Genomic DNA, 16,740 nt, shown 5'->3' with positions numbered 1-16,740 from the left:
ATTAAAACCAGGAGAGGGGGGCTGGGGGGGTATAATTAGGGAGGTCTCCAGCCGCTGCTTAATGAGCCAGTAATTAACCAGCCAGGGAGGGGAGCTGGCCTCTCGCCAGACTAGGGAGAGAGGCGGCCTCCGGCCTCACCTTCCTCTCCCCCGCCCCCCCCACTACCCCTCCTTCCCCACCGCAGTCCGAAAGACCAGTCTTCTTCAGTTGGGAGGAGAATTACATTTATTGATACAACCAAAACATCAGACTTAGAGCAGCAGTGGGGAGGCAGGGGGGCAGTGCTAAGTGTCCATTCACAGCCTGTAGGCCCCGCATCCTGGGGCTGGGGGTGCTGGTGGTGGGTGGGGGAATGGTCTCTTTACAGTGCCTTCTCTGTCTTCTTACTGAGAAGGAGGGTGGGACTGTCAGGCCCTAACCTTGGGAGATTTGCCTTTTCTTGGGAGATAGGGAGGCCTGAGCCCTCAGATTCTGCCCCCCTGGGGATGTCTCCACAACTCAGGACTTAGAACCACTCCCTGTGATCAGAGGAGGGGGTGGGGTGTCCCTCAGTGGCTAGGATTCCTTCACTGCTTCAAGCTCCCACACACTAGGGGATGGGAGTTAAATGACCATCCTACTTTGACTATGCTCAGGGTTTGAGGACTTTCACCCCCTCCATTCCCAGAAAAGGTGGATGAGGGTGATGAATATTGAGATTTCTCCTGGGTCCTCCAGTCTCTGGTGCCCCTGCCACCCAGTAGTTGAGGGCTGGCCAGCTTTGAGCCCCAGAGTGCGGAGTGGCTGGTGGGGTGGCTCAAGTCTCAGCAGGTATGTGTTGGGGGCCGGGACCTTTGCTCCTCCATTCGACCCCCACCCTGAACTCTCAGCAGCAACTCCAGGAGCTCCTGTCCCCCTGGGGGTAGGGGAGGCTCTGACCGCTGGGCTTCCATCCGCTGGCACTGGAGGAATGGAGGAAAGGGAGGGTGTTGGTGAGGTTTTAAGAGGAACAGGCCTTGAAAGGAGCCAAGGCTGGTAGAAGGGGTATAGGGGATACCTGTGATGGGCATGGGGGGGACTAGGCTAGGCAAGGGGGCAGATGCTGGGGAGAGGGAAGACCAAGAGACTAGGAACCTTGGATCTTGCCTTTTGGGTAGGTGTCTCACCTGGTGACTGAGGATAGTGCTGTAGAGCTGTTCTCTGTCCTCAAGAGGCCGGTGTGGGGCTGGGGCTCTGCTTGGGAGATTCTGGGGGATGTGGAAGGTGGCTCTCTGCTCCTCTAGGCGGCGGGACTGGGCATCCGCCACCAAATCCAGAAGGAGCTCAGTCTGTAGGGAGAGCAGGGAGGCGGAGCGGGGCCCCAGGGCTGGGGAAAGGAGAGGTAGGGCTCAGAGACCCAGAGAAATTGGCAGACAGGAGGTTTGGTGGTGCAAGGTGTTTAGGCACTTGGGGTCAGAGCTGAGGGGCTGTAATGGGGAGTCAGGAGGAGATGGGGAGAGGGCCCAGGATGGAGTGGGCCTTGGTAATGGGATCAGAAAGGATGTGGGCACCAAGGTCAGGGAGCTCCCAGGGCGGGTGAGGGTACCTGTGTGACGGGTCCCTGAAGGAGGAGGGGACGGAGGAGCAGATCGCCAAGGCCGAGTGCTGGTGTTCATAGGGGGCCAGTCATGCTCATCCTGATGGGGTCCCTGATGCTGAGAGACACCCGGTCCAGTCAAGCCCGGGTGTGGTGGGCAGGGGGCTAGGCCAACAGCCCGTTTCTTCTCTCTGTGTCTCTGTTCCTGCCTCAGTTTGCCCAAACCCTTCTAAGTCCCCTGAAACCCCTGTCACTACGTTGCTGTCCTAGGTCCTCTCACCTCCCTTTCTCCCAGTGTCAGCCTCCCCAACCCAGTGTGCAGCTCACCTGGTCATCTTCCTCTTCTTCCTGGGGTCTCTCGGCCTCCATCCCCTGAGGGGGAGAAACTGAAGGGGGAAGGGTAGCTGGGATTTGGGAGGAGGGCTGGAACCCTAGGTTCCGGAGGGGAGTGGGGGCTGGAAGGGGTGGGGGTGAGCCAGGGGCTGGATGCCTGGGTACTGAGCAGGAAGCTGGGTTCCTGGTCAGCCCCCCCACGGGCCCCGCCCATCCCTGTCAACTTCCTCCAGTTCTGTTTTCCCACCCAAACTGCTTGCTCGACCTCTCTTGCCCCAGGGGAGCACAGAGACTGGGAAAAGTTCCTCCAGCGGCAGTAGTGGAGGGGGTTCATGATGGGGAAGGACTCTTGGCCTTTTCATCTCGGGTCTCAGTTGACCCCCCCCCCAACCCCAGGCTCTGTTCTCTCTACTCCCCTCCTCCCCTTCAGCTCTTTCTGTCAACACAGGAACTAGCTACACAGGAAGTGGTTTTACTCCTCAGAACCCCTCTCCCACCCCCAGGCCCCTTTCCTAAGAGGACCCCGATATAGGCTTTGACCCTCCCCTGTGTCCCAACTTCCCAAAGACTTAAGGGGACTGGGAGGGGCATGGTTCCAGTGGGAAGCAGAGGACTCAGGCCCAGGGATGTTGGGCCCTCAAACATACACATATACCTCTAGGAGTGACTTCAACACCACAGTACCTATTTGATGAATGTGTGTTGAATTAGTTATCCCTGCCCTCCAGGTGCTTACAAGTCTATTCAGGGTACCAGATAGGTACCAAATGTGAGATGAGGGTCAGGGGTAACTTTCCTCTACTCATGAATGAAGGATACAGAAATGGAAAAGGGAGACAACCACCTCCCTGGCATGGTCTCAGTGCTGGTCAGGCTGCTTGGCACCAGGGTAGGAGCAGGGTAGAGATATTTTAGTACCTTTAAATGGCAACCTGCCATATTATGTTTACAGCTGAGTGGCTTAGAGCATGAAATGTGATGAGATCGGGTTCTACCACTTAATGCCTTGCGATCTTGGGCAAATAAAATCTCTGTGCCTCAGTTTCTCAAAGAGTAAAATGGAGTTTTAATAGCACCTGCCTTGTAGAATTGATGTGAGGATTAAATGTGATAAAAGTATTTAGCATATAGTGAATGCTCAATAAATGGTAGTCACTATTAGCTTTTTTTTTTTTTTTAAAGATTATTTATTTATTTATTTGACAGAGAGAGAGATCACAAGTAGACGGAGAGGCAGGCAGAGAGAGAGAGGGAAGCAGGCTTCCCGCTGAGCAGAGAGCCCGATGTGGGACTCGATCCCAGGACCCTGAGATCATGACCTGAGCCGAAGGCAGCGGCTTAACCCACTGAGCCACCCAGGCGCCCCGTCACTATTAGCTTTTTTAAAAAAATGTTTTTAGTTATTTGACAGAGATACAGCGAGCGAGGAAACACAAGCATGGGGTGTGGGAGAGGGAGAAGCAGGCTTCCCGCAGACGAGGAAGCGGAATGGCGGGGGTTGGGGGGAGAGGGGTGTTGGGGCTCAATCGATCCCAGGACCCTAGGATCATGACCCAAGCTTAAGGCAGTTGCTTAATGACTGAACCAGCCAGGCACCCTACTATTAGCTTTCAAAATGCCTCATGCTTCCATGTCTCAGGCCCATCACCATTAAAGAGGTGTAACCATGTTCCTGAAAGGTGGATAATGTTTGAGGTGCTCTCTCCAACTTGAGGCTTTAGGAATAACTAAATGCCCTTGGAAGAGGACAAAGGATATGCATGGTTTAGTGTGTGTGTGTGTGTGTGTGTGTGTGTGTGTGTGTGTGTGTGTGTGTCTGGTTTCTCCCTGGGCTATGAGAGATACCTGCTTTCAGATGATACTCTAAATTAACATAGTACCCCCAAATCTACTTATTCTTGCTCTCGAACTGTACTAAAAGCCTCCATCCAAAGGGATGACTTTGATCTTAGGGCACAACATTCTGAAAACAGTATGCAGTCATTTAATATTTTTTCCCATCCCACTCAACTCTTCCAAAAAAAGGGTTAACATTTCAAATAAGCTTTATTATGGGGTGACAGATTGAAGGTTCTTAAATAGAGATAGAGGTGAGAAGAATGGCGCCTCATCCCTGCGATGGATTGTTGAGGGAAGTGGTGAGAGTGCAAGGAATCATCAGCTGGAGTGGCCTTGGCCCCCCACTTCAGCACCTACACAGTGCCTGGCACATAGTGGGCACTCAATAAATATTTGTCAGCCATTTGTGGGTGGTGGGTGTGATGGGTGATAGAAGCTTCCTTTGGATACAATATACAGGAAAGAACATCTTACATCTTATATGTCTGCAGTTACTGGTTCCAGTTCAGAAGTATATCCCCAGTTCCACTCCACCCTTGGGTAGCCCCTCATCCTTATGCCCTGGGAGAAGGGCTAGGCCCCCGTCATTCCAGCACCCCAAACCCTTTTTCCAGGGCTGCAGCTTCTCCACGTGGAAGACGGAGTGGGCATACACTCATCTGGGGAAGGACAGTATACTCATGACCCCTCACTTTTGGGGCTCCGGGATCTTAAAATCGGTCTTTCCAGACTGGGTGCCCATTTTTAGAATCCCTCCCTGTCATGTAGCATTCTACTTTTGACCCTCGCTTTCCGCGCTTAAAGGTATTACTTGGTGGGTTGGGGGACCCCAGGCAACTTGAGGGGATCCCCGCTCGGGGGATGGCGTAAGACAAGGAGGCGGAATGGGAGTGTTGGAGGTGGGGCCGTAGGGCCCTAGGGTCACCCAATCGCAGGGCCAGTCATCAGCCGAGGCCCCACCCCCGCTTCCGGAAGCGACCCCGGATCTTCCTTGCACTATTGCAGGGTTGGGCCGAGGCCCGCGCATGCCTGCAGAAAACCTACGGGCTCCGGGGCGCAGGCCTCCTCCAGCTCCTCCTTTAGAAAGACCCTGGCAATGCGAGTAGGCTCCGCCCCCGCGCACCGCCCATTCTACGGACAAAGTCTGGGCCTGCAGACATGCTCCGCCCCCGCGCGGGCTGGCCCCGGCCGACAGAGTCCGGCAGCGCGATGGGGCCCCGCCCCCACGCGGGGGCAAGCTGCCGGAGGCTGTCCGCGAGCGGGGGAAGGGGCCCGCCCCGCGACCCGGCGTGGTTTTGTGACGCTCCTCCAGTGACCCCGCCCCCTCCAGCAGCGTCAGCAGATCCCAGTGATTACGCTGTCGGGCGATGTCCCCGGGCGCTAGCCCGGCCTGGTCCCGCAGTCCTCGGGCCGCTCCCAGCCCAAGCAGCAGCTGGGCCACTTCCACCGCCCCTTCTCGGGCCGCGAGGAACAGCGGCGTCTGCTCCTGTGTCAGAGGAAACCGCCAGGGGGCGAGGTCAGGGAGGGCCACGCCCATAGAGTGGTCCTTCCGGACTCCACCCACTTGGGCACCGGCCCTTCCCCCTTCAGGTCGGGTGGCGTTCCCGCGCTTTCCGCCTCTCCCACGCCCTGTTTTGCTTTGTTTTAGTAGAGCCCGCTCCTGGTCTAACCCTGCTGTCCTGGGCGTCTTTGTCGGCTCCGGCCTGGAGAAGAGAGCGGGCGGCCCGGGCGTTGTTCACGGCGGCGGCCCAGTGCAGCGCGGTTTTTCCTAGGGGACGACGTGGGTGGTTGTTACTCCGAGGCTGGGAAACAGACGCCTGGGTTCCTGTTTCCCACGGATTCTGGTTTTGGGGGAAGGACTTATTTGGGCCCGTGGGGGTTACCTCAAAGGCGGAAGCGTTGCGTTACCCGGGTGACCGCCGGCCGGCAGGAAGCCCTGCTTCTCTTAACGTCACCGGCGCGCGGGAGGGACAATGGGGCATTGTTCTGGGTTCGGTGGGACCGGGAGACCTACCCCCACTAGACCTCTCCCCCTTCTCACAGACACTCCTTCCTCAGCCTAGTTACCAGTGGGCTAGGGCAGTGTGGGTATGTTGTTGAGGATGACAGGGGTAGGATTCTATACTGACGTCGCACTACAGATTTACCACCCTGATGGCTAGGTGGGAGGGGATCCCCCGTCTGCAGTTGGTCTCTCTGCTGCTTCCTTTTTTTGCATCTTATCTCACACTCCATCTGTGCCACTTCTCCACAGCACAACACCAACCTCTCCAGATCCGTACCCCATTTATCTCTGGCCCCCACATCTGCTTGGGCTGCGATCAGTTCTTCAACCAGGTCCTCCACCGCCAGCCTGGCGGCCAGCATCAGGGCTGTGGTCCCGTCCTCTGTCCGTGCATCCACTGCAGTCTGTCTGCTGCGGAGTAGGAGCTGGGGGTCCAGAGAGGACCAGTGAACCCTGTTTGTCCTGGACTGCTCCCTCAGGCCCCTCACACTCTTAACCAGCTCCCAATCCATATTTGGCCATCTGTTGTTTCTCTTTCAGACCCCCAATCTCACATCACCTTCCTCTCTGCCAAACCCTAGGGGATGCTTTTGCCTTGCCCCTTGTTCCCTTTAGCGACCCCAGTGTGCACTGACCTGGCAAACCTCCCGAGCATCAGCAGCCACAGCAGTGTGCAGAGGGGTGCGCCCTGCTCGGTCTGGTTGGTTGGGGTTGGCTCCAGCCTCAAGGAGGCGGCGGGCAGCAGTTGGCCGGGAGAATCGGGCAGCCAGGTGCAGGGGTGTCTCCCCAGTGCCCACAGTGTGAGCCTGGGGACAGGCCCCTCCACCTAACAGGGGTTCCCAGGGCTCAGGGCTTCCCAACCATGCCCCCTGGAAGGTCCTGGACTGCACTCCTCCACAGCAAACTGCCGACATCAGGGGTGTTACCCCGTCTGTGGGTGGGAGACATAAGAATGGGAGACAAGTCAGTCAAAGGACGTGACTGGGGGAGGAGAACATGGCGGTTCAGGGAGAATCATAGCCTGAGGTGTCAGGAAGCCCAGCTCTGGCTCTTGATTTTGTGTGTCTTTAGTCAAATGACTTTTTTATTTTTTTCTGTGCTTCGGTTTCCTCATCTGTAAAAGGAGCCTGTGTGCCTTAATTCTTAGACATTCCAGGCAGTGGTTCTCACACTTGAGTCTGGATCAGACTTACCTGGAGGGCTGGTTAAAATACACAGTCCCTAGTATCTCACATTTCTGAGTTAGTAGCTCTGGAGTGGAGCCTGAGAATTTGTATTTCTAACAATTGCCCTGATGATGCCTGATACTTCTGTCCCGGGACCACACTTTAAGAATCATTATTCTAAGGCACTAAGTCTAAAGTTAATTTTCTCAGTTCTGATATCAAAAGGCTTTCTGATTCTAAAAGAGTCAACGGGAGTTTTCCTTTTCTTGGTCTGGGTTGACTCACATACCAGGTCCACGTGTGTCCACGTCCGGGACATCCATCTCTGATTCCTGGGGAGGAGTCAGCATGGCTGCCTGGGGGAGCTCCTGACAGTCACTGCTCAGAGGCCAGAGCTGGCACTTGGAGGGTGAGGCCGTTTCTTCAGCCTTGGGGATCAGAATAAGGATCAGTGAAGGAAGGCTGACTCTTCCCTTCAACTCTGCCATTACCTCAGGACCATTCCTGCCCCAGTACTATCACGTGGCCCACCTCCTCTCCTTCCTCGGGGCCTGAGCACATCACAACTCCATCCTCATCAACTTCTGCCTCTGGCTTCAGTGCCCTGGAAGGGGGTGTTTGGGTAGAGAACCTTCAGGGTCCCCAGGACTTCTAGCAGCCTTCCTCCCCCTCTCCCCTTCCTCTGTCATCAAATTCTGATCATAAATGTCTCCACAGGAAAGGGTCCCCTCCCTGAGCCCCTTTCCTCCTCACTCTTACTTGAGGCCAATGTTGTCTTCACCCAGGGGAGGCCGGCGTCTGCGGTGAGCCGGCTGAGTTCGAGGCCTTCGAATGAATCCAGGGGGCAGCCAGAGGGCCCCATGCTCTCGGCGCCGCCTCCGGATGAGCTGAAGAACCAGAAGAGCCCCAAGGGCCAGGAGAAGCACCCCGGCCGCTGGTGAGCACAGCACAGGCCAGGGAAGCTGGTTGGTGGGTGGTGCTGGCGGGAGAGACACAGTCACAAAAAGAGACTATTTCTCGTGAGGCTGGGTACTAACCGTGAGACCTCTGGGCAAGTGCAGTAACTTCTTTTATCAGTTTCCTCACCTGCAAAGCGGGAATCATAATAGTACCTGCCTCATGGTGTTGTTGGGAAGATTAAATGAGTTGATACTATAAAGCCCTTAGAGCAAGGCCTGGCCTGTAGTAAGTGCTGTATGGGCTATGATTCTTTCCTGTACTGTGAGCTGTTTGACAGAGGGATGATTGCACTTAGTAGAGGATGGACCAGATGATAAAGATTAGGATAAAGTACTTAGGGAAATGAGGAAGGAGACTGAAGAGCAAAGGGGCCCATGAGGAGATCCAGTTAGAGAATGAGGTTCACAAGGGTCAGTCTCTACACCTACCATCTGTGGTCCCTGCAATCCTGTGTCATTTGACCTCCATTGCTGGGAGTGGGTCAGGAGCAATGTCAGGGGAGATGAGGGGGTCACCTACCGGTGCCAGCACGAGGATGGGCAGCCAGTAGGGGTCCCGGCAGCAGGTGCTCCAGGGCCCCCACTGCCGCCATGGCGGCGAGGAAGCGGAGCAGGAGCCCAGGATCCCAGGGGCAGCGGGATGCAGGGTGGTCAGGGCCACAGCGGGACAAATCCACACCCATCACCACCACAAACCTGTAGGGGAGGTGCCCCAGAGACCCCTGTGTTGGTCCCTGACTCCCTTCCCTCCACCCACTAAAAAGCTGGTGTCTGGCGCACTGCCCCCCTGGCCCTGCCTTCTTACCCAGTGCTGAGAGAGTCTGTCTCCTTGCCCACAGGCTGTGTGTGAAGGGTTGTTCTCTCCTGATGGGAGATGTCCGGGGTTCCTCCCAGCTCCTCTTCGGCCTGGGGCCCAGGATAGGGGTACACCATGTCCTTGCCATCACTATCCTTCCTTACCCAGAGCCCCACTCTCAGAGTCAGGGATAGCACCCGGGCCAGGGCAAGCAGCTGCTGGTCCAGGGCTGGGGGGCTCAGCACCACCAGCAGGGCCAGGGAGGGCCCCCATTCTGAATCCCCATCTTTAGGCCTGCAGTCACCTCCATCCCAGCCACATTCTGCAGTGTTGCAGCCTTTTTCGCAGTGCCCATTGTGGAAGTGATCATGGCAGTACTGGTCATAGGCTGGACTGTGGGGTGAGGAGAGGGGGACTCAGGATCCCCAAAGAAACCCGACCCCCTTTTTCATTCCAGAGAGATGTCTGATATTCCACTGCCTCTAGGGCTACGTGCGGAGAGCTCGGAGCAACAGGCTTAGTCAGGTCCTGGATGGCAGGTAGTCCAGACCCTCTAATGTCTGTTATACCCTTGTCTCCTAGGACTGTCCCCTCTCCCTACCCTCCCAAGCACTCCTGTCTCCCTGAAGGAGAGTCCGAGGCCCTTTTCCCTCAGGGGTGTTGGTTGCTAGGGTAGATACTCCATGGCAACGGGGCACAGAGAAAGAGGCTTGAGGCCAGAGGTCCCACAGCTCTGAGAGAGGAGGCCAGATAGAGGCAGTGCCCTCCTTCCTGGTCCCTAGGTTAAATATTGATGCTGCCCTACTCCCCTGGGCTGGAGCCCAGTGTCTTCTACCCCTACTTAGCAATGGTTTTAGGGTAGAAACTCCCCGGAGCTTGAGGCTGTAGTCACACTGCAACCCAGAGGCATCTTTGTCCTTCCTTCCTGCCTCGCTCTGCCCTCCCCCACACCTCACCCCCAAGTCAGGGTTTCAGGCTCACGTGCAGGCCAGAGGAGTCTCACAGTCGTAGCCATCAAACAAACACTCAGCAGAGTCACACTGCGGGTGGCACTGCCCATCACGGAAGAGAAGCCAACACCGGGAGTGGGAAGGGCAGCCCTTCCAGGGGTCCGGGACCCCCAGAGAGCAGTCTCCCCCATCCCAATTTCCTTCAGGGCCGCTGCAGCCAGCGTCACAGGCCCCATCTCCACCTCTGCCCTCGCATCCCTTTGCTCCAGGCCTCTGACACCGGGGCCCCGGGGAGCTGGGAGGGCAGGAGCATCGGAAGCCTGGGTCCCCAAGTCCAGGGATCTCTGAGCAACTGCCATTGTGTAGGCATGGAGAAGGAGGGCCACAGCCACGAGGAGCCGGAGGGGTCAGGCAGTCAGGGCCCCCGTAGCCACTGAGGCAGGCACAACGGGGTGGGAAGCCAGGCTTGGGGGAGGGCAGACATAGGCCACCATGGTGACAGTGATGGAGGCCACAGGAGGGGGCTCTGTGGCTGCAGGTGGGGCCCTCAAAACCCTGTGGAGAGGAGAGAGATATTGGGGGAGGCTCTTTATTATTCTTTCAACCCTCCCCCAGACAAGCAGACTCTCAGTGGGTCTTATAGTCTCATATCTGGAAGGGGCCTCAGAGAACATCAAGTTCATAATTTTATAGATGTTGAAACCATGGTCCATGGTACTTTCACACAATGACATATTGCGCAGTGGTGAAAATGGATGAACCACAGCTGTGTGCAACAACCTAGGAGACTACCTAGAGAGTGGTAGTAATTAATATCTTCATCCCTGTACATAGGGTTATATACTTTTCCTTCTCTGGAAGGCGAATGGGATAGAGGAAGACATAAGCACATGTGAGTTATCGTTTATCGGTTTATGGGTGTTATGTTATAAGAAGAATACAAAGAAAGACATGCACAAATCAATGATGTTAGTGTATCATGAACCAAGGCTTACAATTAACCTGATTTCATGCATCTGAAGTCCATAAACACACACACACACACACACACACACACACACACACAGGTAAAAGAACTTATCCAAGGTCTCACCCAGCTTGACTTTGGGGTCTTGTGTTAGGCAGTGCCTGTGATTTCTGAAAATTCCATTCATGCTATCACCTGATCCTGCCTTTCCCCCTGAACTGGTTCTGAATCATTTACCACTGTAACATGGGCTAGCTTTCACCAGTAATACACCTCTAGTGCTCCCTGGGCTCCCCTCTAGGATCCTAGTTCAGGCATTCTCACCTTGCATCAGTATTGGGGGCAACAGAGAAGACAGCTTTGCGGTCACTCACCTGGGGGCAGTGGCAGGTGAAACCCAGGGGTGGTCCTACTATAGTCTCACAGGACCCTCCATGGGAGCAGGGCTGGCTCTGACAGGGGTCTGTCTCCACTTCACACCACTGGCCTGTGATGGGGTGGGATCAGATGTCACACCCGGCTTCTGTCACTGCCTCCTCCCTAGCTCATTCCTGGGAATTAACCCAGCTCTACCTGCTCAGGCAGGGGAATCCTGGGCATAGTCTCTAGGGTGTGGTGTGGAGGCAGGGGGATGAACACAATGACTAGGTTGCCTTGTGGGTGGGGATTGGGAGCTCAGTTGTGCCCCAGGTGTGCCTGCACACACCCTCCCGGGCCTCACCTGTGTATCCAGGCAGACATTGGCAGTAGAAGGCATTGGCCAGGGAGTGGCAGGCTGCTGTGCCTGTGGGGTGGCAGGGCCGGTCCAGACACTCGTCTACATCCCCCTCACAGCGCAGCCCCACAAAGCCTGGAGGGCAGGTGCAGTAGAAGCCTCCAGCTTTGGGGGTGCAGGTCCCATGGTTGTGACAGGGCTGGGATTGACAAGCGTTGGATTCCTTGGAGCAGTTCTGTCCACTGTAGCCTGGGGCACACTGTAGGCAAAGAGGGTCAGACAGGGAAGCAGTCATCCCACCCATCCCAGCACTACAGGGGACCCAGCTCAAGATCATCTGCCCAGCCTTCTCCCCACCTTCCAGTTCAAAGCATCATTCAGTTTACCATCAATCACAGCCCTGTGTAGCCCAACCCTTCTGTCTCAACTCCATGACACACCTTCGTTCAGTGGCTTGCAACTTAGCCCCTCCAGCAGTCCCAAAGCATCTTAGTATCCATTGCCACTAAGCAATAGGTCCATTTTGGTAAGACCTCCTTCCCCCACCACACCTCCACCAGGCTCTGTCATGCTTTATCATTTAAAAAAAAATATTTTATTTCTTTATTTGACAGAAACAGCCAGAGAGGGAACACAAGCAGAGGGAGTGGGGGATGGAGAAGCAACCCCCATCCCTGACCCCCTACCCCCCCACCCCCTCCAGGGCAAGCAGGGAGTCCAGTGCAGGGCTCAATCCCAGGAACCTGGGATTGTGACCTGAGTTGAAGGTAGATGCTTAACGCTTTATGACTCAGCCACCCAGGCACCCTTTGTTGATTAATTTGTAAGCATTTACTGAGTGCCGACTTTGTGCCGGGCATTGTTTTAGGCACTAGGAATATGAAGAGAATTAGAACTCCTTCCCACTTCTGTGAAGTTCTCATTCAACCAGAGGAGAGAGACAGCATTTATTACATGGTTTCTATACATAACCTCACAAAACTCTCCCCCAAACCCTGCAGATGTGTTATCTCATTTGATTCTCACTTTACAGAAAAGGCAACTGATTCCTGGAAATGCTGAGTGACTTGCACACGTCACACTTCTAACTGGTGGCAGAGCTGGGATTCAGTGCGAGTCTGTGATGTCCTAACCAGTGCCCTTGAGCATTTGGGGCTTGTTTCATGCCATGCTAGTGGGAACAGGGTCATTGATGAGGTTCTGTACCATGGGCTGAGTTCTTGCAAGAGCAAGGAAAGCATGTAAGAACACAGTACCAGCAAGGCTTCCAAAAGGTGGAGAAAGAGGGAGTTACAGAGAATCTGGGGAGTGGCCAGAGGGTTGAGAAAAGCAGGTGAGTGGGGTGTTTTGGGGATGTCTGAGAGAAGGAGTCTCAGGAAAGGGGAGGTAAAGCTGAGTCATGGGTACAGGGCTGTTCACTACTAATTAGTACATTGCTTTCATGTGTGTTTGAAAATGTTCATAATAAAAAATTAAAAAGTCAAAGAAAATGTTTAGGGGATCTGCATCATGTCTTTTATTCAAAGTCAGGGTTCTTTTTTTTTTTTTTTTAAAGATTTTATCTATTTATTTGACAGAGATGACACAGCGAGAGAGGGAACACAAGCAGGGGGCCCGATGCAGGGCTTGATCCCAGGACCATGAGATTATGATCCAAGCCTGAAGGCAGAGACCTAATGACTGAGCCACCCAGGTGCCCACTCCCTTTTTGTGTGTGTGTGTGGGGGGGGGGCACAGAAGGAGAGGGAGAGAATCTTAGGCAGGTTCCACACCCAGCCTGGAGCCCAACGCAGGGCTGATTTTATGACCCTGAGATCATGACTTGTGCTGAAATCAAGAGTCAGATGCCTAACCGACTGAGTCACTCAGGTGCCCCCAAAGCTGGGAGTTCGGAGTACAGGCATCAGGCTGCTCCGACTTGAATCCCAGCTTTGTCTCTGCTGCTCAGTGACTGGAACCACCAAAGAGAGGCCCAAACCTAGTCTGGAGAAAAGTTAGGGAAAGTTTCCTGAGGAAGGCACCTCTTGGACAGCATCAGTGGAAGAGGGGTGGGGAAGAGCACGGAAGAGCCAGTAAACGGGCTGTGCAGGGAAGCCAGCAGCTGCTGGAGCAGAGAGCAGGAGGGTGGGGGTAGGGCGAGATGAGACCCAGGAGGCAGGCTGGTCACCAGGGCCTCGGACTTCACTGTCAAAGAGGTGGGCAGCCACTGAAGGGGTTTAAGTGGGGAAGTGACAGGCCAGCTTAACATTTTCAACAGAGCACCTGGTGGTAGAGTAAAGGCTGAGCCTCTAGGGCAGGGACAGGGAGCTCCAGGTGCCCAGGTAGCCTGCAGCAGAGGCCTGGACGGAGGCAGTGGGACAGAGGGTGAAGGAGGAAAGCCAGAGTTGATAAAGATTTAGGAGGCAAAAGGACATGATTTGGGGGTAGGTTGGCTGGGTGGGGTAAATAAAGGAAAAGCAGATGAATACATTAGTGCCCTGCCCAGCGGCGTTTCCCACGTGCAGCCCACCCTTGTCTCCCCTCCCCATTCTCCTCTAGGCCTGCTCACCTGGCAGAGATAGCCACTGGGCTGGGCTATGCAGGTGGCCCCATGCTGGCAGGGCCTGGACTCACATGGGTCCACCCTGTCCTGGCATATGCTGCCTTGGAATCCGGGAGGGCAGCGGCAGAAGTAGGAAGAGCCTCTGTCGAGGCAGACGCCTCCATTCTGGCACAGGGAAGACACTTCTGTGCCTGAGGAGAGAGGCAAACAGGGATGGATGTAGCTAAGTGGGGAGGAAAGTTTCTCAGGGGCCCCAGACCTAGAGCAGAGAGGCTCTTGGGGATCACTGATGTTCCTGGGTTGGGGGGGAGGCCACTTGGAGCCTGAGGAGTCAGTAACTTCTGGTGCTGAAAAGGTTATAACATCAAGATCCCCCTCCTGCCTGTTGTGCCAGAATGGGGAGAGATACCTCTTGTTAAGCTTTTTAGATCATTATAAGCAACTGTATTCTTAGTTTAAAACAAGTCTCAAGGAAGAAAGAACTCAAAGGAAACTTTGGGAGGGGGGTTAACTAATGGGCTAAGTCTGTCCCCTGAATTTGTATCCTCTCATGTTCCCGCACTGTGATTCCCATCCTTTAAGCCCACAAGAGGCTCCTGCTTGAGTTCCGCGCCTCATATGAATGAGGGGTGTGTTCTTTTACAAGGGGGTTGACGTAACATCCACGTGAGTGGGAAGCAGCCGTTGAGTTGAGTGAAGTGAAGTGTGGTCCACTCTAGGTGAGTTATGATTGGTAATGACAGAGTTGGGTTGCTTCGCAGTGAGCTATGTCCCAGGGGTCGTGTTAAGCTGGAGTCTTGTTGGCTGGACGGGTTGGTGTTGCTTGAGTTGTGTTGAGAGTGGGGATAGAAAATGAGTGGTGGTAGGCTGCCCTAAGGGTGGAGCTGTAGCATCAGTAATAGTGTTTGGTCTGTGTTACTTTGACTCTCAGTTGGTTGTTTTGAACAAATATTGTGTGTGGATGCCATCAGGGATCAGGTAGAGGGGGACACCCTTACTCTCTTCATCTGCTCCCCCTTGGTCCTTGGGTCAGTACCTTGGCTCAGAGCGGCCTTCTGACAGGACAGTGGCAGGTTGCAGAGAGGGCCGGTCCATCCTTGGAGGCACAAGCACTGGAAGGAGGGCCCAGTCTGGAGGCAGTGGGAATTGTGTGGACAGGGCTTCTGGGCACATAAGTCCATCAGAGTCTGAGGTTTGGGAGGGAGCATGAGTCAGGACAGAATATCATGTGTTTAGACCCAGAGAAGGTTTTCAGCTAGCTCCTCAAAATCCTTACTTCTCAAACTCTCTCCTGAATGGTCTGGGGCCCGGTGATAGCCCCCCTCCCACCCTGGTTTCCTCTGATACCCACATCCCAGAGCATCCCTGGCATCAGAAATCCTTTCATTTTTTCTATTCCATGCAAACCTCACTCCACTCCCAGATTCCAGACCTCCTTTCCTGTGGATACCTCTCCCCAGCTCCCTGCTCTGTCTTCTAGTCCCAGAGACCCTTCCACCAGAGCCCTCTAGCCACCACCCTCCTCAGCAACTTGGCTCAGCACCACTCACCTGGCAGCTGCCTCCTGTGTAGCCAGGGGAGCAGAGGCAGTGGGGACCCTGGGGGCCATCTTGGCAGGTTGCCCTGTTCCTACAGGGGCTGGAACAGGACGGACACAGGGCACAGTGGGAGGAAGTCCGGGCAATCAAAGGGGAGGGAGTATGGGACGTGATGGTGAGATGGGAAAGAAAGGGAAGCAGAGTGAAAGGATCTGCAATATGGAATTCGAGGCAGCCTGGAGCCCCAGAGGAGATGGAGAGGAAGGGTGGGAAGGCTGAGGGGGCCCCCTCCCTTCCTCTTGGGGGTCTTTGCTCACTTGTTGGCGCAGCTGGGATGGGTCCTTTCCTCACAATGTGGACCCTGGAAGCCCGCAGCACAGAGGCAGGAGAAAGTGCCAGGCCTGTTCACACAGGTACCCGCATTGAGGCACGGGGCTGGAGAGAGGAGGCTGTGAGGGTTTGGGTTCCTTGCCTGTAACCTGGCCTGTAGCCTTAGTCACACCACACACAGGACACACACGCCCTCCCTCCTGTCCCCATCAAAATAGCACCCCATCAGGGCACCCAGTTAATTTGTTTTCATATGTAACACACCCACCCTGACCGGTTCCTCTATCCTCTTGTGGCCCAGCTGGAGGATGCGGTGGGCACTCACCAGAGGCACAGTGGTCAGTGCTGGTCTGGCAATGCGGCCCAGTGTGGCTCAGAGGGCAGGTGCAGGAATAGCCCCCCGGTCTGGGGCTACAGGAGCCACCATTGAGGCAGGGCCCTGAATGACAAGCTGTCACCTCCTCACTGCAGGTAGGCCCTGAGGGAAGTGAGTGGGGTCTGAGAAAGGGAATCCTCTTCTCTCTCGTCTTCCTCCACTCCCCTCCCCTTCCTTTTCCTCAACCCCATCCCTCTTTTCTCCCATCCAACCTTTTGTCTTTTCTTACTGCCTCTTGCACATCACCTGTGTTCCCTACAGCCTGTGCCCCGTTCTTCTGGGTGGTGACCCAGACCCAGAGTCTTGGGACATGTCTCTACTGGCCTTGCCCTTGATTAGAGGGTGGCCAGCCCAGAATGTCTGTGGCTTAGGGAGGGCCTCACCTGTATAGCCTGGGGGGCAGGTACAGTTGTAGCCAGAGGGCTGGGGCTGACAGGTCCCCCCATGGGTACAGGGCATGGACATGCAGCCCCCCAGCTCTGCTTCACATTCTGGTCCTGTCCAGCCCACGTCACACACACATGAGGATCTGGTCATGAAAAGAAAAGGGAGGGTTTTCTTCTTCTGGTGTTTTTTTACTTCATCCCCTCCCTCAATGGTCAAACCCCTAGGACCTCTTCTTTTTTTTTTTGCCCTGAGACTCTGGCCCCTTTCTTCAGTGGCTCTGC

The 16,740-nt window shown here is 55.1% G+C and overlaps 2 protein-coding genes across 3 annotated transcripts; both read right to left on the bottom strand.

Annotated features, from left to right (window-relative positions):
• Positions 1 to 481: 481 nt before the first annotated feature.
• LOC116862973 (G-protein-signaling modulator 3) lies at positions 482 to 2,052 on the bottom strand. The gene is made up of 4 exons (XM_032850418.1): positions 1,884 to 2,052; positions 1,566 to 1,674; positions 1,147 to 1,346; positions 482 to 942 (listed from the first exon to the last, which is right to left on the bottom strand). The coding sequence occupies exons 1-4, from the start codon at positions 1,923 to 1,925 to the stop codon at positions 805 to 807; spliced, it is 489 nt and encodes a 162-aa protein (XP_032706309.1). The 5' UTR covers positions 1,926 to 2,052; the 3' UTR covers positions 482 to 804.
• Positions 2,053 to 3,916: 1,864 nt separating this feature from the next.
• Positions 3,917 to 16,670, bottom strand: LOC116862969 (neurogenic locus notch homolog protein 4-like). 2 transcript variants are annotated; one of them, XM_032850412.1, is made up of 18 exons: positions 16,456 to 16,670; positions 16,022 to 16,174; positions 15,684 to 15,801; positions 15,379 to 15,466; positions 14,865 to 15,015; positions 13,835 to 14,019; positions 11,293 to 11,545; positions 10,946 to 11,058; positions 9,636 to 10,159; positions 8,664 to 9,047; positions 8,379 to 8,554; positions 7,659 to 7,878; positions 7,431 to 7,503; positions 7,189 to 7,327; positions 6,369 to 6,664; positions 6,011 to 6,158; positions 5,399 to 5,496; positions 3,917 to 5,214 (listed from the first exon to the last, which is right to left on the bottom strand). In XM_032850412.1, the coding sequence occupies exons 1-18, from the start codon at positions 16,607 to 16,609 to the stop codon at positions 4,501 to 4,503; spliced, it is 3,987 nt and encodes a 1,328-aa protein (XP_032706303.1). In that variant the 5' UTR covers positions 16,610 to 16,670; the 3' UTR covers positions 3,917 to 4,500. The 2 variants fall into 2 exon arrangements, with proteins under 2 accessions (XP_032706303.1, XP_032706305.1); XM_032850414.1 differs by lacking the exon at positions 16,022 to 16,174 and having other exon boundaries at positions 16,456 to 16,669.
• Between the last annotated feature and the right edge of the window lie 70 nt (positions 16,671 to 16,740).

This window comes from Lontra canadensis, unplaced genomic scaffold, assembly GCF_010015895.1.
Source record: "Lontra canadensis isolate GAN:19392208 unplaced genomic scaffold, GSC_riverotter_1.0 scaffold423, whole genome shotgun sequence".
In the NCBI taxonomy this organism is placed as follows: domain Eukaryota; kingdom Metazoa; phylum Chordata; class Mammalia; order Carnivora; family Mustelidae; genus Lontra; species Lontra canadensis.
Note: the sequence above shows the minus strand (reverse complement) of the source record. Positions and strands in the feature narration are given on the sequence as shown.

Excerpts from the sequence above, each read along its gene's own strand:
- LOC116862973 (XM_032850418.1), bottom strand. The coding sequence starts at position 1,925 with ATGGAGGCCGAGAGACCCCAGGAAGAAGAGGAAGATGACCAG. Across the intron at positions 1,675-1,883 it reads AAGAAGAGGAAGATGACCAG|CATCAGGGACCCCATCAGGA; the intron begins GTGAGCTGCACA and ends GGTGTCTCTCAG. Across the intron at positions 1,347-1,565 it reads TTCAGGGACCCGTCACACAG|CCCTGGGGCCCCGCTCCGCC; the intron begins GTACCCTCACCC and ends TCCTTTCCCCAG.
- LOC116862969 (XM_032850412.1), bottom strand. The coding sequence starts at position 16,609 with ATGACCAGATCCTCATGTGTGTGTGACGTGGGCTGGACAGGACCAGAA. Across the intron at positions 11,546-13,834 it reads CCAGTGGCTATCTCTGCCAG|TGTGCCCCAGGCTACAGTGG; the intron begins GTGAGCAGGCCT and ends CTTTGCCTACAG. Across the intron at positions 10,160-10,945 it reads TCACCTGCCACTGCCCCCAG|GGTTTTGAGGGCCCCACCTG; the intron begins GTGAGTGACCGC and ends TCCTCTCCACAG.